The sequence below is a fragment of the Ochotona curzoniae genome, unplaced genomic scaffold (genome assembly GCF_017591425.1).
Source record: "Ochotona curzoniae isolate NIBS_2020 unplaced genomic scaffold, NIBS_Ocur_1.0 contig_3819, whole genome shotgun sequence".
Classification (NCBI taxonomy): domain Eukaryota; kingdom Metazoa; phylum Chordata; class Mammalia; order Lagomorpha; family Ochotonidae; genus Ochotona; species Ochotona curzoniae.
In genome coordinates, this window is record NW_024466004.1 from 14,935,851 (window position 1) to 14,960,588 (window position 24,738).

The window sequence follows — 24,738 nt, forward strand, 5'->3', positions numbered from 1 at the left end:
TTGGCTGATCCTCCCCTGGCTCCTGGCTCTTGGCTTCGGATTGTCAATGACTCTCTCTCTCATTCTCTTTATAAAACCTGTCTTTCAAAAAAAAAAAAAAGTAAAACATTCTAAAAGATGCTTAATTCAATAATAAAATGCTTCACGATTTATAATTTTTTAGAGGATCTAGCATTATTTAATATAGGAGGCCATTATTTAAGGACTAATATCTTGAGCTGACACAGCACAGCAATTAAGCCATGGTCTACAACACTGACATCCCACATATCCCACTAGTTCTAGTCCGGCTGCTCCACTTTTAGTACAGCTTCCCACATTTTTTTTAAGATTTATTTATTTTTTTGGGCCCGGTGGCATGGTCTAGTGGCTAAAGCCCTCGCCTTGAACGCGCCTGGATCCCATATGGACGCCAGTTCCAATCCCGGCGGCTCCACTTCCCGTACAGCTCCCTGCCTGTGTCCTGGGAAAGTAGTCGAGGACGGCCCAAAGCTTTGGGACTCTGCACCCATGTGGGAGACCCATAAGAGGTTCCCTGGCTCCTGACTTTGGATCGGCACAGCATTGGCATTGTGGTCACTTTGGGGGTGAATCATCGGACGGAAGATCTTCCTCTCCACCTCTCTGTACATCCGACTTTGTAATAAAAATAAATAAATCTTTAAGAAAAAAGATTTATTTATTTTTATTGGAAAGACAGATCAGATTATGCACAGGAGAGACATAGATAAAGATCTTCCACCTGCTGGTTTCCTCTCAAAGTGACCAGAATTGCCAGAGTTGAGCCAGTCTGAAGGCAGAAGCCAGGAGCTTCTTCCAGGTCTCCCATTGTGGGTGCAGAGTCCCAAGGCTTTGGGCCATCCTCTACTGATTTCCCAGGCCACAAGTATGGGAAGTGGAGCACAAATTGGTACCTATATGGGATCCTAGGATTTGCAAGATCAGGACTTAGCCATTCAGCCATCATGCTGTGACCAATCCAGCTCCTTTTTAATGTACGATGGAGGCAGTGCAAGATGAACCAAGTGTTTATGCCCCTGCCACCCATGAGGAAGACCTAGAATCCTCAGTTCAGCAGGGCCCAATCCTGGCCATTGAGGCCATTTAGGAAGTGAATCAGCACATGGAAGATCTCTTTCTCATTGTCACACCCCATTTCTCAAACTTATCTTTACAAGTAAATAATTTTTTTCCTCAAAAATAAAAAATAAATAAATAAAAAGACAACGTCCCAACCCATACATTCAGTACCTCAAGGGAGACCTAAGAAGAAGGTCTGTGTTGTGCACAGTTTCTACAACAACAATCTCTTCCACTGGTTTGGTGCCTTCAACACTGGTCCCACTGATAACAACTTCATCTCCAGCGTGCCAGTCCACAGTATCTTCCAGAGCCAATACTGTGTCTTGGGCATGAGCAGTTGCCCGAAGACGAGTAACAAGTACTTCTGGTAGTGAGCCTAAACAGTCCAGGAAAAATTTGGTTAAATTTATTTTTATTTACATATTTATTTAAGGAGAGAGGAGGAGTGAGTGAGTTACTACCTGCTGTTTCCCTCCCCAAAAGCCTTCTATAGCCCCAGCTATGGCCCAAAACTCTCAATCTACACGGGTGACAGGAAAGCAACTACTTGAGCCATTCCTACTGATTTGAAGGATCAACACTACTAATGACTTCAAGGATCAGGATTCAAGCTTGAATCAGGAGCTGAATAGGATATTGAATCAAAGTGCCCCAAAAGGAGATGTAGGCATCCTATGCAGTACTTAACTGCCAGATCAAAGGATGGCTTTTTTGTTTAGATACATTTCTAGCAAATAAGACTATAATGTTATCCAGTTGAAGAATCTTATAAAAGAAGAAACCAGAAAAGGAGCGTCAGGATCAATAAGCCTGAATTTGGAAAGATTATTTTTCATTTTAGGGAGTTCCACTTGGATATTATAACAAGGTGGTAATATAAGTAATCTAATATACAAAAAATTAAGTATTGAAAAACACAGAAATTATAGTAAGGTTAAGTTACATTTGAACCACAGTCTTAGAATATTCCTCCACTTTCCTTTGAGTAACATACTCATGGTACACTTCAGTTTCTATAGTTAAAATCAAAAAGAGCAACATCTTTGACCATAGGATTTTAGGCAGATATAATGAGGTCTCTGCAAAACAGCTAACTTGAATACATAATAAACCTTCCATATACATTATTTTGTTTTTTCTTCCTTCACTGCATCACACTTTAAGCACAAAATTATAGCACCTTTTCATCCCGAATAAGAACACAGAGTTATAATCATTGCTATTAAAGTCCAGAATTAGTTTCCAATATGAAGGCTACTACCCATTTCCCAAACTAAGTACAGTGGAAAATCCAGATCACTTTACAATGGTTGCCTTAAGTTATAGTGCATGTGATTCTTTCAAACTGTAAAGCTGGGTGTATCCAGAATAGAACAGTAATGCCAAGATGAAGAAGGGGAGAAATAACAGTAGATATTTTTGTATCATACTCTTTCGTATCTGCTTATCCTCCTACCAGCAAATCAGTCTTTAACTCCCTCAGATTCTAGGAAGTCTCCCATCTATCTTTACTTTGGGTTTTCCAGCAAGGTTCAAGGCAGTTTTTTTTGTTTTTTTTTTTTTTGCAAGTCATTCTCCAAAGAAATCCTTGAGAAAACACATAGCTTATCTTAAATTCCTTCCTCTTTCCTCAGAACACTTCCTTCCTCCTTTGCAATAGATCATAATTTACCTTTAGCCCACAGCAAGTTACTGTCCTCCCTTGTTGTACTAAAATAAAGTAATAATACTTGAATCTCTAACTACAGAGGCAGCCAACAATAAATCATTTTCAAATTATTTTAACGTTCTCCTTTATTTATTTGTCTGTGTGTGTCCAGGCACTTTGTACCAATAATTTTGTTTTAGGCTTAGAAAGGTCGCTGGGTTAATGATGTAATTCCTGAAGAATACTTGGGCAATAATTTTATCTTAAAAAATTTACAAAGTTCAAAATTCCTAATTATAGGGCAGGTGAAAATTAAGACATAAATCATCCAAAAGAAAATGATTTTATTTCTTGTTTGTATATCTTAACCTTTAGGAACAATAAAATGTAATAAAATTTCTTTATATGCATATGCATATATCTGTGAATTACTCTGGCTTGTTCTTGAATGTCACACAGAAATATGTTTACCACAGAAATGTTTATCAAAGACAAAAATACTACCAACTCTGCGACCAATTGTTTATATAGTGAATATGAAACAAACATCTATTTGTGTGCCTAAGAACTCTAAAGCAACACATTGCAGAACTGAAAGTAGAGAAAAAGTATCATTCTTATGAATATGATCAAGTCTAAATGGATGAAAAAACACATGAGAACTTGATGTGCTTTACAAACTATGAACACAAATTTATGCCCTTCAAATGTTCAAAGTTTCTAGTTCATGCCTATTAAAAAAATACCACCCACATGTTTTTGTCTAAAACATTAAGTCTGATACTCCATATGTGCAGTCTTATACTTCCAACTATACAAGGGAAAAAGACAGTTGAATAAGGTACCATTGTCCTAAACTGAAAATGTCAAAATTATTAAAATATTTCTCTTAGATCACTCTGCAGTTTTCATTCTTCCAACTGCTGATTATATTATTTGAAAGTCTGTGATTACATTCCACTTCTGTCCATTATTCTGCAATATCTCCTCTAGTCCTCAGTAACAAATCCCCAAATATCATAACCCAAATCACCTGTATGGTTTGACTTCTTCATCAGCTCTCTGGGAATTGCAGACCCTTTCCCTTGTCTCAAGGAATGGGATCATCGCCAACTCTACCCTCCACCAATTTGTTCCTCTACTTGTGTCAGCTCCCTGTTTCAAGTATCCTTCTAATACATAGCTCATACCCTGACCCCTCCATGGAATTTCAGAAAGAATTTCTACCTCAATCCTGAGAGTGCTCTTCTGTACCTTCTCCTACAGACCTTGCTATGATGCTGGATCCTTACTCGAGCAAAAATCTGTGTACATCAGGTACAGAAGCATGCCCAAATGAATCTGGGGGAGTTGGTGGGTCACTGTGATAGAAGCAATTTAACTAAGGCACAGATGGGGAACCAGGATTACAGACCCAGCATGGATTCTGCCTCCATTACAACTCTTTCCTGACCACATGGACCCAAGTCCAAACCTGAAGGAAGAACTTGAAGGAACTCTCTAGACAGATTTTACACTAATAACACAATACCACAGGTTGGGGAAATAAAAGGGAAAAAAAGAGTTTCATTTCAGCTGGAAACTCTGGTCCCTGGGTTGAAGACTCACAACTGGTGATATTCTTCTTGCTGGCAATATCCTGAGAAGCAAGGGGGTATGCACATAAGTTTATTTCCTCTGGTTAATCAGTAAGTTCAGTCAGTCTGCCTATCTGTCTCTTATTGTCTTTCCTTTTCTCCAAAGTCTCCAGTTTTCAGTCATGGGAACTCCACCCTGATAATTTCAACACCTCACAAAGACTTCATGTCCAGACACAATAGGTTAAATTTCCACCCACTGAACAGCTCATAATGGAACTTAAACTCCATCGTGGGTCTGGGGAGGACAAATCATGGTACCACGTCCTTTCTATCACTTAACACAACTACAGTTTGACGCCTCTTACTATAATTACCTATTCTGTCGTTTACTAAACTTGATAGCAAAATCCATATTTATTTCTGTTCACCATCAAAGCACCAATACCCTTCAAAGTTCCAACATGTAACATGTGCTTCACAAATATGTTGAAGATGATAATCATGAATAAGACATGGAGGAAAAAATGCACCCAAATTCTGAAGTTCAGGCGATCATAAGGGGCTGTCATGGAAAATGTCACCACATGCTATCACACCACATGGTACACTCCCATCTCTATGGGCTTCACAATCTGATAATAATCAAGAGCTGCACCCCGGAACCTAGAATGTGTTCAGTAGAAACACAGCAGAAATGAGTTAGTACTTACTGCCTACATAATAGAAAACAAAGTCAAGGAAGCCACAGCCAGAGGAAAAGAGCCTGGAGAATGCTTACAATTCCTATGGCAGACCAACGTGCTGATGAATTCACATGTAATATGTTGTAGGGGCAGCTATAACAAGCAAATGCCAATGTTGAAAAGGTTTAAAGAATCTGTGACACCAAGGAAATGCAAGCAGTACAAAATGTGTTCCCACTACTGAGGCATCAATGAACAGCTAGGAAACCTAGGTTACACTATCTACACTCAGCATATATATTAGTACCAAATCATTCTTTAAATATTACGATGTATATTACTTATTTCCAAGCTTTAATAATGCCATGATCAAATGACTACTGTCATGTTTCCTTTGTAAGAACAAATGCCACAATTCCTAAAACAGTCTTAGACTCGTGATTAACATTCAACTTACAAGCATTTAAATCACTTTAAATACTGTTTTTTTGGACAATCACTCATAAACTCTCATTAGATATATATCCAAGTAACTGACTGACTGACTGACGGACTATCTATATATTGATCTATCTCCAGTATATAAAAAGCAAAAAAAAAAAAACCCACAAGTATTTGTTGAGAAGTTAAAATAAAGGCAATGGAGGCTACTTAATCTTACAATGAGATAAAAATCATTTGGGACTTGTGTGTGTGTTTTATTTTAATAGATTGCACAAATATGGATTTCAAATGCTTCAAGGATGGGATCATATAGAAATAAAATATCAACACCAAGTTATGAAACTAGATTTTCTGAAACCAACAACAGTGCTAGGCAAGTCATGGGAGTCGTAGTGTCTGCAAATAACTGTAAATTACCTACTTAACCAATTAGCTTTGATCCTCAAAAATTATATTCATTACTTCATAATTGTAATTTAAATGCCACACAAAGCGCACTGACTTCTCTGATGAAGAAAGTATTGTACACATCTCAAATAGGAGTCATTTCTCTCCAGAACTCTTAAAGCCCAGATTAGGTGGCTCCTTCCTTTCTGTAACACAAATCAAAAAGCATATAAAATACAGTTTAAAAAGCTAAATAATTTATAAATATGCTTAAATGACAAGGAGCCAGGCTCTTAACTTGTAATTTAATACAATGTTTAACCACATTGGGCTTTCATTGTTGACCTGTTAACCAACAACTATTCATTTACTCCCACTAATGACTTGTACTCATAATTGTATTTCCTACAAATTATTACTTGGGCTTTTCAGTGCTATTCATCCCTAATTACACAGTCCCAGAGTACCATTCTCACCAAATGGGCATGAAGAGAAGGAAAATAATCTTTGTGGGTTAACACACTTTAAAATCACTAATTGTCCTGTTTCTTTATTTTGTAGCACTTAAATCTTTGTTCCAACTGAATAACAGCCAAGAGCTTTCCAGAGCATTTAAGGGGAGAGGCAAAACAGAGAAAGGGAACAGAATCACTTCACTAAAATGAATCTTTGAGTGCACTCAACATAAAGAAATGATATGAATCTCAGGTGATAATATGCCAGTTACCCTGATGTGATTATTAGACATTTTATGCATGTATTGAAATATCACACTATACCCCATAAAGAATATAATTACTATGTTATTTAAGAAATACACATACATATGTATAAATAGCTTTTAAAAAAAGATGCAATGAGGGCCCAGCCTGGTGGCCTAGCAGCTGAAGTACTCGCCTCACACAAATTGGAATCACATATGGGTGCAGGTTTTAATCCCAGCAGCCTCATTTCCTATCCAGCTCCCTGACTGTGGCCTGGGAAAACAGGAGAGGATGGGTCAAAGCCTTGGGACCCTGCACCTGCACGGGAGACCTGGAAGAGCTCTAGGCTCCTGGTTTTGGATTGGCACAGCTCCAGCCATTGTGGTCACTTGGAGAGTGAACCATCGGATAGATTTCCTCTGTCTGTCTTTCTCTCTCTCTCTCTCTATATATATATATATATGTATATATTTATATGTATTTACAATAAAAATAAATGTTTTTTAAAAGATACACTGATTTGAAATGCAGCTACAGAGAGATAGAGCAAGAGATCCTCTGTCCACTGGTTGACCATTGAAATAGTCGTAAATGCCAGGGCTGGGCAAAGCCACAATAAGTGGCCTGAAACTCCACGAGGGTCTCCCACATGGGTGCAAGGGCCCAAGTGCTTTCATTGGCCTCTCAGGCACACCAGCAGGGAACTCGATCAGAGATGGAACAGCAGGGATTTAAACCAATATCCCTATGAGATGTCAGCATCACAGGCAGCAGTGTACTCTGCCAGATTGCAATGCTGGCCCGTATACATATACATACACACACACAGGTTTCAAATGAAACTATCTTCACATCAGAACAATTTAAAAAAAACTCATAAAAGAATTAGAAATATTATCCAAGATACAGATTTTTTTTCCTGCTTATTTCTAGATATAGCTTGGCTTTATCCATAGGGGAATAGATGTGTAGACAAACATGTGGCATGCACTGAGAAGAGAAACAGAAAAAATAATACATGTCTTTAGAGCCCATGTCCAATACAAGTACAGTTAAAAAAAAATAGGGGGAAAAAAAAGACACTTGGGGCCACACCAGGTTAAGCTTTTGCCTGGATTGCCCCAGCATCCCATCAGTTTAAGCCTTGGCTGCTCCACTGCTCTTCCAGCTCCCTGATAATAGCAGATTATCCCAGTCCTTGGACTCCTGCACCAACATGAGAAATTGAGAAGAAATTCCCAGCTCTTGGCTCCCTGCTTCAGACTGGTCAAGCTCCAGCCATTGTAGCCATTAGGGAACTGATAGCAGAGCTACCTCTCCTTCTCAGCAACTCTGCCCTTCAAATAAAAATAAATGAATACTTTTTACTTGTACAACTTTTATTTAAAGAAACATTTATCCTATGTATATAACTAATACATATGCCATATATGTAATATATGTATAATATGTATAATATGTATAATATAAAATATATACTGTAATATAATGTTTATAATATATGCAAGATATAATATATAATGTAACATATCAAGTAACTTGAACATAGGTTATTATAAAAATTAAAAGATTAAAAAGAGAAAATAAAGGAATAGGAAAGGTTGAAGGGAGGAAAGTATCATTGTGTTCTTAGAATTGTATCTATGAAATACATATTTGTTCTATTTATATTCATATGTTAAAATGTTTAAAAATCAAACAGAACAAAGTCAAAGTAACAAGTATACCATGGTAAGTTCTCTTAAAAAATTATTTGAAAAGCGGGTTGCAGAGAGTGAGACAGATACACACGGAGATTTTCCATCCAGTTTCCTCCCCAAAGGTTGCAAGAGAGCTAGGCTAGGCCAAAACAAGAGGCTAGAACCCCAGCCCAGGTCTCTCACCTGGTTGCAGGGGTTCCATTCCTTGGGCTGAGCTCTGCTGCTTTTCCAGACACTTTCAAGTGAGTTGAATCCGAAGTGGAACAACCAGGACTTGGACCTATGCTCATGTGGGATGACAACTCTGGAATCACGGGAGAAAAGTTTAACCTCATGTACCACAACACTGACCTGCCCCATTTTTGTCAAAAATTTACTTATTTATTTGAAATGCAGTTAGAGGAGAGAGAGAAAAAGAGAGAGAGAAAAACTATCTTTTATCCACTTGTTCATTAAGCAAAGGCTACAATGATTAGAACTGAGCCAAGCCAATATCCAGGTACTTGAACCTTCTTCCTCTGCCTCTACTGTAAGATGTGGGACACTGACATTGCAACAGTGCCTACAGCACCTTCCCCAAAGTTGAGTTCTAACAGTGAGAGAGCTCAGGTGAACAGACATGGAGTACCTCACTCACAGCAAGAAAAGAGTTGCTTTTAGCAAAGCGCATCAGAAAAGCAGATTCATCCTTGGGTTGAACCAAAGTACACAAAGATGGAATAGAGGAAACTGTCATGTACCATTTCCCTTTGTCCATGACAATCACTTGTTATGTCTGCCTTGGATGAGGACAAAATTTGGCAGTGGATTCTAGAGGAGCCCAGCTGGGTGCGCTATGAAACTTCTGCACCACTCCAGCTTCATCACAGTTAGTCCTGATGGAGTGAGAATCAGGTGCCTGCAGCAGGGAAAAGGTATCTTCTGACAATTCTTTCCATCTGCTGAACCTCTCTCTACATCCACAGTTGATCAACGTTTCTACACCATGAGGTAAAGATGGACTCTATCATTTTTTAGGACCATGTGCCGAGACCAATGTCAACCAAAAGTATTTTGGAGATAAAACAAGTTATACATTGGTTGAAAGCATTTTTTAGAAGTATCAAAGAAGAGTTAAGTTGTGTGCCTGGCATAGTGGCCTAGCAAGCTAATTCTCCATGAGCAGTGCTGGTATCCCACATGGTCACCAGTTTTTACTCCACTTCTGGTTCAGATCCCTTGTAATGATCTGAGAAAAGAGCAGAGGATAGTTCAAGACCTTGGAATTCTGGGAGCCACAGGAGGCTCCCAGTTTCAGAATGACATAGCTCTGCTTATTGTTGACATTTGGGAAGATGTCAGTTGTAAGATTTCCTTTTCTCTGTCTTCCTCCCTCCCTCTGTTAACTCTGCCTTTCAAATAAAAATAAATCAATCATTTTTTTAAAGAAAAGCTAAGTTGTGTTTCTACCCAATTGGAGCTTTATTGGTCTTTTGATTCAAAATAAGTGATTGAAAACAATCAAAGGATAAAGCTCAAAACCTAGGAAACAGCACAAGGTAAGATAACTGGAACTGGTGGGTTACAATTCCAAGCTGTTGTGAGGATGTCCAGGCTCTTTAACAAAAAACACCCAGAACTTGAGTGTAATGTCCTTCAGAGAGAAGTAGAAAATCCTCATGGTCAGAGCCCAGGCCTAATCCTGTTCCTTATCCCAAAAGCATACAAAAATCCACATATGTTTTTTACACATTTTTAGTTTTATTTCACATATTTAATAATGGAAATTTAGGAATATGATGATACTTCCCACCCTACCCATGAATCAGCACTGGCATCCCATATGGGCACTGGTTCTTGTACCGGCTCTTCTACTTCCCATCCAACTAACTTGTTTGTGGCCTGGGAAACAGTACAAGATGGCCCAAAGCCTTGGGACCCTGCACCCACATGGGAAACCCAGAAGAAGTTTCAGGCTTCTGGCTTAAGATTGGCTCAGCTCTGGCCATTGAAGCTGGCAGACAGAAAATCTTTCTGTTTCTCCTTCTTTCTGTAAATCTGACTTTCCAAGAAAAATTGAAAATCTTAAGGAAAACAAGAACATAAACTTCTTATAATCCTATAACAAATTAGCATACAACAAACTGCTCCTTTCCTGTGTGCATGCTGTCAGTTACATCTTTAAATAAGAATACTATAATTCTGTGTGTGCCATTTTATAATTTTTCTTAATATAGTTGGAACATCCTTCAGCAGGATTATCATCATATATTATTTGACTTTATATATGACATGTTTTAAAACAAAAATATGCTATCTCGCAGTTCTGAAGCTCAGAATTCTCAAAATAGATCTACTGATAGACATAAAACTGTTGGCAGGGCTGCTTTTTCTAGAAAAGGAAATGCATTTTCTTGCCATCTTCACTTTCCATTGGCTCCTTCCTTGATCTAAAAAACCCATCTTTCTTGTCTTTGCCTCCATCATCCATTGTTTTTCACCATTAGAAAGACCAATGAACCCCAAAAGACCCATCTGGATATTCCAGGATAATCTCCTGCTTCAACAGCTTTAAAATTATTCAAAATAATAATTTTATTTAATCAAAAACTGAATTATACAGAGAGATATAGAGATATATCTTCCCTATGATAATTCACTCCCATCCCAAATGGCTGCAATGGCCACAATTGGACCAGGCTGAAGCCAGGAGCTGGGGGCTTCCTCCAAGTCCTCCTCATGGCCCCCTGTGCTTAAGGACTTGCGCTACCTTCTCCGATTTTACCAGGTGCATCAATAAGGAGCTAGATAGGAAGTCAAACAGCCAGTACCCAAACTAACACTCACAAAAGGCTATCACTGCAGGTGGTGGCAAAAACACATCACACCACAATGCCAGCCACCAGATTTTTAATTTAATAACATACGTAAAACCCCTTTTGCCAAATAAGGTGGCTCTTATGGGTTCCACAAATTGGGACCTGAATATATTTGGTTTTTATTTTAATATGTCTCTTTTCTAAAGAGATATATTTATTTTTATTGGAAAGGCAAATTTACTGAGAGACCAAGAGATACAAATATCTTTCATCCACTGATTTACTCCCCAAATGGCCAGAGCTGAATCAATCTGAAGCCAGGAGCCAGGAAATTCTTCTGGCTCTCCCATGTGAGTAGAGGGTCCCAAGGATCTGGGCAATCCCCCATTGTTTTCCCAGGTCATAAGCAGGGAGCTGGATTGGAAATAGAGCAGCCAAGACACAAATCTGCACACACTGAGATCCTGGTACTTGCAGGCAGATTAGCTAGACGAGCCCACAAGCCAGCTCCTTGATGTTAATTTTTCAACCTACAATGACTGCACTGTTAGATAAATACTATTGAGAAAAAATATATTTAAAAACTTGGAAACTGACTTGTAAATTATATAAAAATAATTTTTAGATTGATTAAAGTAAGAAATCTTTCTCTGTAACGAACTAGATAATAGTTTAAATTTGCAGGCCATGTGCACTCTGTCTAACTACACAGGTCTGTCACTATGTTGCAACACAGACAAGAATAATACCAAAAACAATTGCATATGGCTGTATTTCAACAAATCTTTCTTTACAACACAAGTAATTTGGCCCAGGGGCTACAACTCCTTGACCATAATTAAGAGACCTGAATGTGAAAAGGGGGGGGGGGAGAATGTACTAAGAATAAAATATATAAATATTTATATAGTCTTTGCATAGAACACAATTTCTAAACATAAACATAAAGGCATAAACCATAAAAGCAAATATTTGCAAATATGTCATAACAGAGATCAGGAGACACCATAAAATACCAGAAGGAAAGTAAAAAGAACAAAGTTCTTTGTGTCTCTATCAGGAATATACAAAAGAATCCAAGGCCCCCTTGAAATTTCAAAACAGTCTAAAAAAATATTAAATTGAGAAGATTGTTTCAAAAATATAAGTAGGATGCTGTTTGGGTTACCAATTAAAATACTCTTTGGGTCACCTTTCTCCCATATCAGAGTGCCTGATTTTGAATCCCAAAGACACTTCTGATTCCAACTTCCTGCAATGCATAGCCATGGAGTAGCTGATGGCTCTAGTACTGAGGCCCTGCCACCCACCAGAGAGACTTGAATTGTGTTCCTATCCTCTGCTGATGTTGGCGGAATAAACCAGAGCCTGAAAAATGATCAGTCTCTCCGTGTCTCTATCTTTTAAATAAAGAGTAAATAAAATTAAAAGATAGTCATGCTGACATAGTATACCAGCTATGAATGTACAAAACGGAAGCACACTCATGTACCCTGTGCTGCTTAACCCCGTGAAGAGGATGAAATGAATTTAGTTACTGTTTCTTCCAGGCACTGGTTTCATCATCTCTATAATGAAAGTAATATTCCCAGTCTGTCCTGCTTCACAGGGTTGTTGTGAGAATTTGATGTGAGGAAAGAATGGAGAAGAGCTTTGAGAATTATAAAGTGCCAGGATCTAGGTAAAATCCAATTTTAACAAATACTGAATATAATACTCAATTCAATGATACCCCTTCTCCATGACAAGCTGAAAGCACTACTATTAATAGAATTGCTTTGATGATGCATATAGAAGAATTCTCTTTGAAGGCAAAATAACAAGCTTCTGCCTATGTAGCTTTCCATTTACTGAACAAAGTTGAGGTTTATTTTTGGTACTCAGAAATGTAAAAAGATGTAAAATCAAGACTATGTTAACCACTTAATACACTAAGAGAAAGATAATACTGGGATACGAAGATGGGAGTCAGCTTGAAAAATATGTCAGAGTACAGTCAGGGATCTAATTCAAGTAGGGAAGTATAGTCATGCCAAAATTTTTGGATTTTACCATACCAACAATGGGAAGCCACTAAAGAGTTTTGAATAGTAGTGTGATATAAACAGATGTGTGCTTATAAAGGTTAATTTTGGCTTTAAGAGAAAAAAATTATAAATTGAACAAAGACAAAAGTAGCAAAGGAAAGAGAAATGAGACAGCTTTCACTATGTTCCAAAGTTGGAGTTATCATAAACTAAGTTAACAACAGTGAAGGAAAGAGAGAGTATATGGTCTCATAAGTTATCCAGGAATGAAAATAAACAAGACTTCTTGATGAACACAATATGGGAAACAATAGAATAGGAGGCATTAAGAATGACAACCAGATTTCTGGATGATAGATTACTAGGACATAGTAACATCATCCCACACTTCTCAGAAAAAGAAACACGGGAACTTCACCAGATCATAACTGCAATGACAAATAATAACTACAATGACAATAATTAACATCAGATGTCTAACACAGTACTAAGTACTTTCCATATTTTGACTTAACCTACACAATAACACCATGAGGAATATTTAAGCATCATTTCTATTGTATAGTTGTGGAAACTGAAATGCTGAGGAGTTGACTATTTCAAGGTTCAGCTGATAGTGGCTACTACAGTATTTGGACTCCTGAAGCCTACTTCCAGAATCTAAGATCCTAAAATTTAATCCAAAGAGTGATGGGTACATGTTCCATGCAGAAGCAAAGTCAAGGACACCTGAAGAAGATGCAAAATGTCAGCAATGACTTTCACAGTTAAGAAAGGAAAAATAGAAACTCTCAACACCTCAACACATAGATCTTGGACCTAATTATTTCTTGCTATGAGAGGTTTGATATCCTCCCAGATTATTTATCTAGAAAATGATACAGTGACCATTACAGAAAATGAGTCCTCTTTAGTTACAATGGTGGTTAATTTTATGTACCAATTTGCCCATGCTGCAAGGGTGCCCAGACATTCTGAGTATCTACCTGAAAATCTTCTGTATGACATTAGCATACAAATCTGACTAAACATGTCACTCTTCCTAATTTGGATGTACCTCACCCAATTTGGTGAAAACCTCGATAAGACATAAATTCTGAGTAAAGGGAGCAACTCCTAACTACTTAAACAGGTCTTAACCTAGCAAGTTTTCTGTCTTCTTTTATTTAATTATTGAACTCTACTGGATTTACCATCTTGTAAACAGTGAGGTATCAGTTTTGTTTGAATGTGACCTTATGTGTGAAGGAAAAGGGGATATTTGCTCACTTTTTTCATAACTTAACAAAAAATTAGTAAAATAATACATAATTTTCTCTAGTGGTTCTCTTTTTGGCTTGAGTCCAAATCCAAATATTAAATAGCTGTATCAATGCCTTTGATGACTAGAGCTCTCTATGTGTATTTCCATATTTACAGAAAATAATGTCCCATCAATATCAAGATTCATGTGGTCCTGGAATTTCTGAGAAAAAAAAAAAGATTTTAAAATCAACCCTGGGCCTGGAGCAGAAGCCTAGTGGCTAAAGTCCTTGCCTTGCATGCAGCAGGATCCCATAAGGACGCCAGTTTTAATTCCAGCAGTCCCACTTCCCATCCAGCTCCCTGATTGTGGCCAGGAAAAGCAGCAGAGGACAGCCCAAAGTCGTGGGATGCTTTACCTGCATGAAACACCTGGAGGCTCTAGGCTCCTTGCTTTGGACTGGCTCAGCTCCAGCCACTGCGGTCACTTGGAGAGTGAACCATCAGATAGATGGAAGTTCTTCCTCTCTGTCTCTTCTCCTCTCTGTATATCTGACTTTCCAATAAAAATAAAATCTTTTTAAAAAGCCACTTTTAGAGATACATCTAAAAGATATTTCTAGGTTAATATACACATAAACATGTGTGGGTGTGTGTGTGTATGTGTGGGTGTGTGTGTGTGGGGGGTATGTGTGTATACATCCTCAATGGGCTTGTTGTTTACTCCCCAAATGACAACAAAAATCATGGCTAGATCAGGACAAAGTGATGAGCCAAGAACTCCATGCTGGACCCTCTAGGTAATGGCAGGTACACAAGTGCTTCAGGGCATCACCTTCTGCTTTCTAGGTGCTTTAGTAGAGACAGATCAGAAGCAAGGCATGCAGGACACAAACCAACTCGCCAGTGTGGGATGCAGACATCCCAATCACTATCCCACAATGCCATCCCTGAAGTCGATATTTCTTGAACAAAACAGTGTTCTAGGAAATGGATATGGATAGATAGATTGACAGAGATAAGATGATGGAGATTCCACTGAGACAATGGAGTAAATATTATAACTAAGTCACATGTAATAGATTATGCTAAAAGTCATGGAGGGCCTGACACAATGGCCTAGCAGCTTAAGTCTTAGCCTTGACTGCACTAGGATCCCATATGGGCACCAGTTCTATTCCCAGAGGCCCCGCTTCACATCCAGCTCCCTGCTGCTGCTCTGGGAAGGCAGTTCAAAACAGTCCAAAGCCTTAGGACCCTGCACCTGTACAGGAGACCTGGAAGAAGCACTGGGCTCGGACTTCAGATTGGCTCAGTTCCAGCTGTTGCGATCACTTGAGGAGTGAATCATCAGATGGAAAACTTCCTCTCTGTCTCTCCTCTCTCTCTCGCTCTGCCTTTCCAATAAAAATAAATAAATCTTTTTAAAAAGTCATAGAGGAAAAAAATAGGAAGGATATGCAATGTAATGGTGGGAGTGATGAAATCATCTCAGACGTCAAATGACGATAGAGAAAGAAAAAGAATTATTTCATCCCAAGCCCCAGAGTCCCATTTCTGTCCCTATGAACGAAGAGTTTAACTGGAAATGAAGTCAACTCAGGGGGAAATACAACCAAGAGCTTCAAAGAGATAGTCTTAATGATCTCATTGTAGCACCTGGACTCAGCTGTGCTTCAAGTTTTTCAGTTATATGAAGCAATAAAGGCCCCTATTTTTTGTTTGAATTGGGTTTCCTGTCACTTGCCACCAACAAAGATCTGACAAATGCCAACACTTTCAAGTATATATAGAAACTTGAAGTACCTTTCAATGTGTTTCTAACTGGGGTTCCTGCTGTATTTGAATTTTTGAATAGCTAGAACTCATTTCTAATTAGCAGTATACATTTACATGTAAACACCTAAAATTAAAAGACCTTAAAAACAGCATGTTCAGCAAAATGCATTTAAACAAGTTTCTTAAAGTGTGGCTTGTAGTATTAATTAAAGGAACCCTTTCATATAAACGGTTCCAAGGTCACTCTTGTCCAAATTAATGAGGTTTTAACAGATGCTCGGCTGCCACTGTGCACAGAATGGTACATTTTGGATTTTTTGAAGCAATATTAGAGCACAGAAGAGTCCTGCTTTTTTGTTGGGAGTGTTGGTTATAAAGGTAAAACTAGTCCTCTAGTCCTGGCCATCCTGAGCCTATGAAGTAACCTTGAAGCATGCTCACCAGTGTCTGAGCAATTGTGATCTGCCTCACTTGCCAACTGACCAGATCCCCAGGATGCACCGAAATTTGTTTAAACTGAAGACTGTAGAAAGCGACAGTAACTCCTAAATTTCCCCCATCTTCCTTCCTCCATGCCATCCTTCCATTTAGGCTTACTTTCTTTATAACCTTAAACAAAACAAGAAGAAACACAGCCAAACAACAACAATAAAATGAATGATTCTTCCTTTCAACCCAACATCCCCTTATAATATCCTTTCACATACAGAGAAGGTTGTTTCAATTATCCTGAATCTACCGAGACAGCCTAAGCATATAGCTAAGCAGTGACAACCTCCATACCTTTAAGGGGGCCATAAATAACAAGAAGAAAGACATCCTCTTGGATCTTATTAAAAAATATTAAGAGGCTGTCACACTCATGCAGCCAGATAAGCTTCTGTCTTTTGCTGCTAGATACGATATGAGTGCTGATTCAAGTTCTGGCTGCTCCACTTCTGACCCATCTCCCTACTAATGGCCTGGGAAAGCAGTAAAGGATGCCTTTAAGTGCTTAGGACTCTGTAACCACAAAAGAGACTAGTAAGAAGTTCTTGGCTCTGGGCTTTGGATAGCCCCAGCTCTGGCTAATGTGGCTACTCGGGGAGTGATTGGGTCAACAAAAGATGGCCTCTACTGTTCCAAGGTCCTTGAGCTGCAACCTTGAGGAGGAGAAAGTTAATGTTAAACAAAGGAGAGACTCACTTTTTAAACTTGACTAATTACAACTGGCCTTTATGTCTGAAAACAATTAAAAAGTTGTGGTTTCAAAAGAAGAAAAATAAAAACCCTCATCAAGCCACATAAAGAAATAATGCCTGAAGGAAATATTACATCTGTTGTCAGACTTCTGTCTAGAAGACTTGCATCTCCCCAACATCTGCAAAATAATGCACCTTTTCCATTTCCTCAGCCTTGTGGCACATTTTCACATCTTAACAACTCAAGTTTTTTTCTGTGAAACTCCAGGCAATATTTGGTAGTGATCAATGCCAAAGGGTGAGAGAGAACTTCTTCAGTGGTGTACTGATTAAATCCTGGGAAGGAGGGAGGAAAAACCCAGGTACTCACATATCTCAGAAAATTAGATTCTATGAGTCAGCATGTTAACATCTATGCTAATCCTCTACCTGCAGCGCCCGCATCTCACATGGGCACCAATCCATGCCACTGCACATCCAATCCAGCCCCCTGCCTAAGGCCTTTGAAAGCAGCAGAGCATGGTCCAATCCCTTAGCCCCCTGCACCCTTGGGGTGCCCCAGAGGAAGTTCCTAGCTTGGGATTAGCTCAGCTCTGGCCATTGTGACCATTTGGTGAGTGAACCAGCAGAAGGGAAATCTCCTGTGTCTCTCTCTCTCTGTAATATCTGTTTCTCAAACAAAAATAAATAATTTTTAAAAACTTTAGCAAAAAAGCAAATTAGATTCCACAAAGTTCTAGGACAGAGCTTTTCAAAATTTCGAAAACTCGGAAATATTTGAGACTACCTGGAGTAAAGCTTCCAGCAAAATATACATATTTATTTTACTGCTCTGCCATTTGACAGGACACTTCACAGTTTTGCAGTGGGAACACAATGGACATTTTTGTTTTCTTGACCTCACACATTTCATTCAGCACAAAGGCAGCTGAAAGGGTAACTTCAATTTTGCAAACTGAGTTTCTACAACAGCACTGTCTATATTTGCATATTTCTTCCTATGTGTTCCAGAGACCCAGAGACTTCAGAGACTGAATCAAAAGATTTTCGTTTCAATACTCCAATATAAAACCAATGGTTTTATCTGGTAGATCTATGCCTTTCTGGGACAAACTCTTTCTTAGGTGACTAGTTTCCTGAAACATACAGTCATACAAATATACACCCACCTCTACCACACACGCACACACACACATTCCATATTTCATGCTTCCATGGCCACCTCTGTTCAACATAGATTTGCCTTCCTAGCTTCAGAAGTAGATAAAAGCATGAAAAGGTAACCTGAGAGAAAGCAGAGAAAAACCACAGTGCATGCTGTAACCATGCTGGATAAATAAATAAGATTTCATGAGGTCATCCCTGGTTATTTTGTTACGACACAAAATTGGTGGTAGAAAATCAAAGATAACTTAGAACCAAGAAATGTTCAAGGCCAAACAGAAGAAGTCAACTAGGAATTGGAGAAAGAGAAGCCCAACACTTAATAAGGCCCCAGAGGTGGGAGACAGAGTATCCCAATGCCATGCAAACACTTAGAAGTAACTATATCTAGGGTCAGTTAAGTATCTGCCTATTCTGTAATTTCACCTAGACCACTGGCACTGGTTTTCTGTCCATCATTAAGACCAAATGATGTAAGAGTAACACACTTGCATACAATAACACCATATCACAACTCTGATTTGTTTTCCAGCCTAAGGGAGTGAAAGCAAAAGAAATGGAGGAGTTATGGTCTGGAGGGAATACTGTGTTAGAGGCAGTGCTGGAACTGAAGGCAAGAGAGCCTGTAAATGCCTGAGCATATGACACAGCAGACAGACTGTTGCATGAAAATGAGTGATCATGAGACGAAACTGGATTCTAGAAAGTTTCATCCTACATCAAAGAACAGACTTTATACAAAATGTTCTGGAGCTTAATTGGGAATCACACAAGAAAAGGTCTTAGATCCCTCAAAATGATCTATACACTGTAGTTCAGAAAGTAACCTTGTGTGGATGTTTTAATAACAATGTTTGGTCCCGGGACAATGGTGTAATGTCTAAATCCTCACCTTGCAAGCGCTGGGCTCCCAATGCGCACCAGTTCAGTTTCAGCCATTCCACTTCCCATCCGGCTCCTACTTGTGGCCTGGGAAGCAGTGGAGGATGGACCAAGTCCTTGCAACACCAATGTGAGACCCTAGAAGGGGCTTCTGGCTCTTGGCTTCTGATCAGCTCAACCCCAGCCATTACAAGCCATTTAGAGAGTAAGCCAACAAATTTGTCTCTCCTCTCTGCAAATTTGATCTGCCTTTCAAATAAAAATAACTAAATCTACAAAAAATATAACAGTGTCACTGTTCTAATTACTTTGAATACAAATATGTAATAGAGATAAAAATCTATGAATCAAAAACCCAAGAAACTTAAATGTCTATTGCGTGATTACCAAATACTTCATTACTAGTAGAGCCCTTGTTCCAGGAAACATCTGGATTTTGTAGAACATGAGAGTGAAGCCACTGACCAGAAACATATTCCTTTACACATGCTTGCCACACATACACTGTTTCAGGCTTAATGAGAGCTGGTGTTCTTGAGCAAGTTTTAAAGGAATACACACAGCACTTGCAAGAAGCATGGAAGTTAAACACAGAAATGAGATTCTTTCAGAAGGAAAGCATAACACATCTAAACTTGCTAATATACATCTCTCTTGTACTCATTCCTATGAATTGGTGTTTCTAAAATTTGTACTGCTGTTTTCCTCAAACATGCACCACAAACTAGTTTTTCTTTGAAATTTTCATCTACCTTTAATGCCTACCTCTTATAATCTTGACTAAAGGACAAAGGCACGAGTCTAGTCAATGCTATAAGACTTCTTTTCTACTGAGAAACTGTCAGCCAAATTTCTCTGGGAGGAACTAGAAATGAAATGAGAGACATTGATAAATTTCCCTGCTGAACAATCAATAAAAAACCCCACCATTCTGCTCAGACTCCCACTGTGGAAGCAAGAGCCGTAATTACATTGTCAAAAATTCAAGCTGCCCAGGCTGACAGCGACCCCCTTGAAAACTGACAGGTGATTGGCACTCTGTTTGGGGGTGAACCTGGGCTAGCAGACAAGGTAGGCAAGACAAAAGGTGAAAGAGAAATTTCCTTACTGACTACCATCACCTAAACCCCTGGCCACCACTCAAGAGAAATCCATGACCTTTTGGTTGTATTAACATAACCAAGTGAGCAGCTGACAGATCTCCCTGTTCAATCTCACAGCAGATTTGGAACAGCCCTGTTCTGACTCACTCCAAACAGCCTGAAAACGAAAGAGAGCAATATGTGTGTAGGCAGGTCGGGGGAGGGTGTGCACACACACACACACACACACACACACGTACACAAGCATGGATGCATGAATATAGCAGTTCTTGTGTTTTTCGCCAGTAAAAAAAAAAATGTGAAACCTTCTTTCAACTCCATTATTTTCTTATGACAGCTAAACAGTAAGTCTGCTTGCCTACCGATCCTAACCTATAACAAAAATCATCTGGAGCCATCAGGGGTAACAGGACAATAATGAAGAATGACATCAGGAACGGTTGGGCAGGGAGAGTTAGGACTGCCATTCAGACCCATTTGTGCAATTCTATATGATCCAAGATGCAACTTGATCAGGATCCATCAGTTGCTAGCTGCCCGATGTTAAAGACCAACTGCCTGCCAAAGGCCTGAGTTGCTAGGAAGTAGCCTCAACCCGGCTAAAAGGGGCCACTGCAAACAGTTTTCAGAAAGTCTTCATCATGTTCATGCCTGCAAGTGGAGGTTATACACTGCTGGGATGCAGCTGTTCCAGAGATGAAAATCTAAAGATGTCTACTAGGTGCTGGAAAGAGAGCAAGAGACGCCTGGGGAAAATGATCCCTCTTGGTCCCCAAAGCAAAAGCTCTTCTCATTCTCGGATTAAATGAGATAGGCAAGAATATTAATATGGAAGATCTCCAAGCAAAGCTGGCCCATGTTGAACTCTAAAATTGTCTGTTGTACCCCTCCCACATTTCCTCATCTCCCCACAAAATATGCGATCACTGGTACTGTGGACTCAGACTTCTGGGGAAAAGAGAAATCAGTATAATCAAAATAGTAAGGATGCAGCCTGCATGTTATTGTGAGTTCTATTGTTTGGCAACCTACAGGAGCCGTAAATCTACAAGCTGGGAATGGGGTTTTTCAGGCTTGAACAGAGATTGCTCTCAGGTCATAGCTGATAACTGTTTTAATTAGACTAATTTCTGGTTCCAAAACTCTTCACCACCAAAATCATGGTATCTTCAAATTTAGTCAGCGGGCCACATTTCATGTCCAAATACCACTCCCATTCCACCCAAACCCCTCTGAATCAGACTCTGGGGATGAGACCAACAAGTCTGCACTCTTAAAAAGTCTCTAAAAGAATCTTTTGTGTGTCAAGGTTTGTGAACACACTCACTACACTGTTCTGGGAAGCTGAGTGAATATTGGGTCATTAAGTACCTTCTGGGTATAAGGCAGTGAATCAAGTTACTCCCTGCTTTGCATACTTGACAGCAAAAGAAAATTAGTTTTTCCCTAAAGTCCCAGTGTCACCAGACGCACCTTTGGCCCTGGGAAAAGGCCTGTGAAATTACGTAACGATTTTAACCATGATATACCACTGTGCCGGAGGGGGAGATCTGTGTGAGACCTCAGGTGATGAGGATTGGTGAAGAGTGAGGATTGATGGGTGCACGTGGGGCTGTGACTCTGACAGATACAGCAGGAAGTGAACCCCTCCTTCCCAAATGGCCACATTCTTTTCTGCACAATATTTCTTTCCAGTGTTTGAGGTGTGGCAGCATCAGTTCAGAGAGGAAGTGGCTGGAGCCCAACAGTGATCAGAGTGCCAGCCCTGTGGTTGTCATGAGAGTCTAGTCACCCCTCTGTGGGAAGGGCCTGGGGCAGTGGATTAAAGAGTTGTTGATGACAGCCAAATCTAGAAATACAGGAAAGGCAAGGAGAAAGGGGGTAGGAAGAGGATCAGAAGGGTTCAGAAGTGGAATGTCAAAAGAAAATGAGAGACAAAAGGAAAGGAGTAGGTGGAGGAGAAAGGATATAAAGAAACACAGGAGGCGGAGATCTCCAATTTGAGCAACATCACGTGGCTGCAGTAACAACATGTCGTTAGCTTTCAGATTCTCAAAATGTATTAAAAACATCTATTTTCCTTTAATTAGTTCATTGTGACTATAAGCAGAAGTACTAGGCATTTTTTTTAATTTGCTACTTGCTTACAAAGGCTAACAAGCACGGAGTACTGGTAAATGGAGACACACAAACATCTCACTGATCCTTCTTCATAGTGAAGCATGGGAATGGGAAGTGGTTGGAATGAAAGAAGCAGAGTAAAGAAATTTTAAATTTTCTGTTTTCTTTATTTAAATTTCAGTTTCCACCCAGAGCTGTGCTCTGAGCATCCTGTGAGGCAGAGGTTCTCAGATCTGAGGTTTCCAGGGTCTTCGAATGCTGAATGGCCTGGCTAAAACCCTGAGCTATCCCCTCTGGTTCAAGCTTTTTCATATAGTAAACAGTAACATTTTGGGATGGAAATCTAAGTGACAAACGAAGAAGAGCAACCTCTGAAGACTGGGGCTGATGTGTGAACAAGTGGAAGAAACTCATGGATCCTGGACTACATGATAAGGGTGGGTGCTTGCTGATGATGAGAACAAACCTTTCTGGAACAGAATGTAACTATAATTACAGCAGGCAGTTTGAATTTCTCTTCTGATAGTTAGGGATTTTTAAACTTTACAAAAGGTATGCCCCAGTGTCTAGCACACTGGTTGACCTTTGATCATTATTAGTAAATGTTGGAGAAAAAGATCTTTGTTTCCAAGGCCAATGTTGTAGCACATCAGGCTAAGCTGCCTTTTCCACATGAAATCCTGCTTCAGCAACCCAGCTGCTCTTCCTGCAGCTCATCTCCCTGATAATGCATCTAGTAAAGCAGCTGAAGATGGCTAAAGTGCTTTGGATCCTGCCACCCATGTGGGAGATTCAGATGGAGTAGGCTCTTGGTTCTGACTGGCTCAGTCTCAGCTGTTTCAGTCATTTGTGGAGTGAACCAGTAGGTAGAAGAAGGTCTCTCTATGTCTCTGTGTATATATATATTTTTTTTCAAATAATTCAAACAAACTCTTAAAAGTATGTTTAAAAGATCTTATTTTCCCAATTGAAAGCCAAAAGAGGAAAGAGGGTACTTCTTTGTAGTTATTGAGCAGGGCACAAAGTTTGTAGCAAAAGAGCCAAGAGAGCAAAATGAGACTCCTCAACACAACAATCTATCAAAATGCAGAAGATATATAACAGGAGGGGTGTGTGTCATGTCAATATAAAAATGCCAATACTGATAACATCATGTCTTTAGAAACTGGACAACTATCTGGAGTCAACTAATTTTTAAATTTTGTTTTCGTTTTATTTGAAAGGCTTAGACACAAAGAGAAAGAGGGCAAATATGGAGCAGAGAGACAGAGACAGAGAATTTTCCATCTGTTGATTTACTTCCCCAAATGCCCATAACAGCCAAGACTAGGCCAAGCCAAAGCCAGGAGCCCAGAACTCCCCTGGGTCTCCCATATGGGTGGCAAGAACAAAAGCACTTGTTCCACTACCCACAGCCCTCCAGTGTCTGCTTTAGCAGGAAAGTAGATAAGAAGCAGAGCTAAGACTTAAGCTCGATACTCCCAATATAAGATGCTGCCATATAAAATACCTACCATGGGGCCCACATTTTTATTGTCATATATCAAACATTCTGACAGATTTAGCAATTCCCTCAAGAGCCAAGAATGTGCATTTTGCAAAAGGTAATTAGATGATCGAAGTCAAATGAGGATGGAATAGAAATAAACCAGAGTATGAACCCTATTTTTCTCCTAGGAGTTCATGAATACCCAACCCACCTATATGATGGTTCCACATAAAACTGTAACTGAACCACGTTCATAGAATTCAGGGAAGAGGGCTCAACAATAGCAACAAAATAAAGTTATCTCTAATTTTGTTTGTTGTGTCAGGTTATTGCACATAGAAACAACCTTAGTACATGCTGTGATTGCATCACTCAGTTTTCAGTAGGCTGCCCTGCCTATGTAAATGCAAATCTCAAAGGCTTATGACAACAGTTTATTCCTCACACACATCCTTGAGTTTTTCATTTATACTCCCCAGCTGAAAGAACAGTTCATGTCTGCTTTCAAATAGAAGGAAAAGAGTAAAGTGACTAAAGCATCTCAAAAGTTTTTAAATTGCTACTTGGCTGTGTACATAGTTTCTACCTGCCTGGCAAAACAGAGAAGTATGGTCCACTCATAGGGAAGCACTGAAAAAAACCACACAGCAGACAAGTGAACAATCCTCTTACACAAGGGAGCATGAATAATTTGAAACTGTAGTGTACTCAACCACAGGACTC

The 24,738-nt window shown here is 39.3% G+C and overlaps 1 protein-coding gene across 1 annotated transcript in view; it reads right to left on the minus strand.

Moving 5' to 3' along the window:
• The window catches only part of PKHD1 (PKHD1 ciliary IPT domain containing fibrocystin/polyductin), a 405,478-nt gene that overhangs the window by 231,661 nt on the left and 149,079 nt on the right, over nt 1-24,738 (minus strand). The window contains exon 37 of the mRNA XM_040983008.1: nt 1,252-1,459. Coding sequence (XP_040838942.1) covers nt 1,252-1,459 — 208 coding nt within the window. The remainder of the gene's footprint in view (nt 1-1,251; nt 1,460-24,738) is intronic.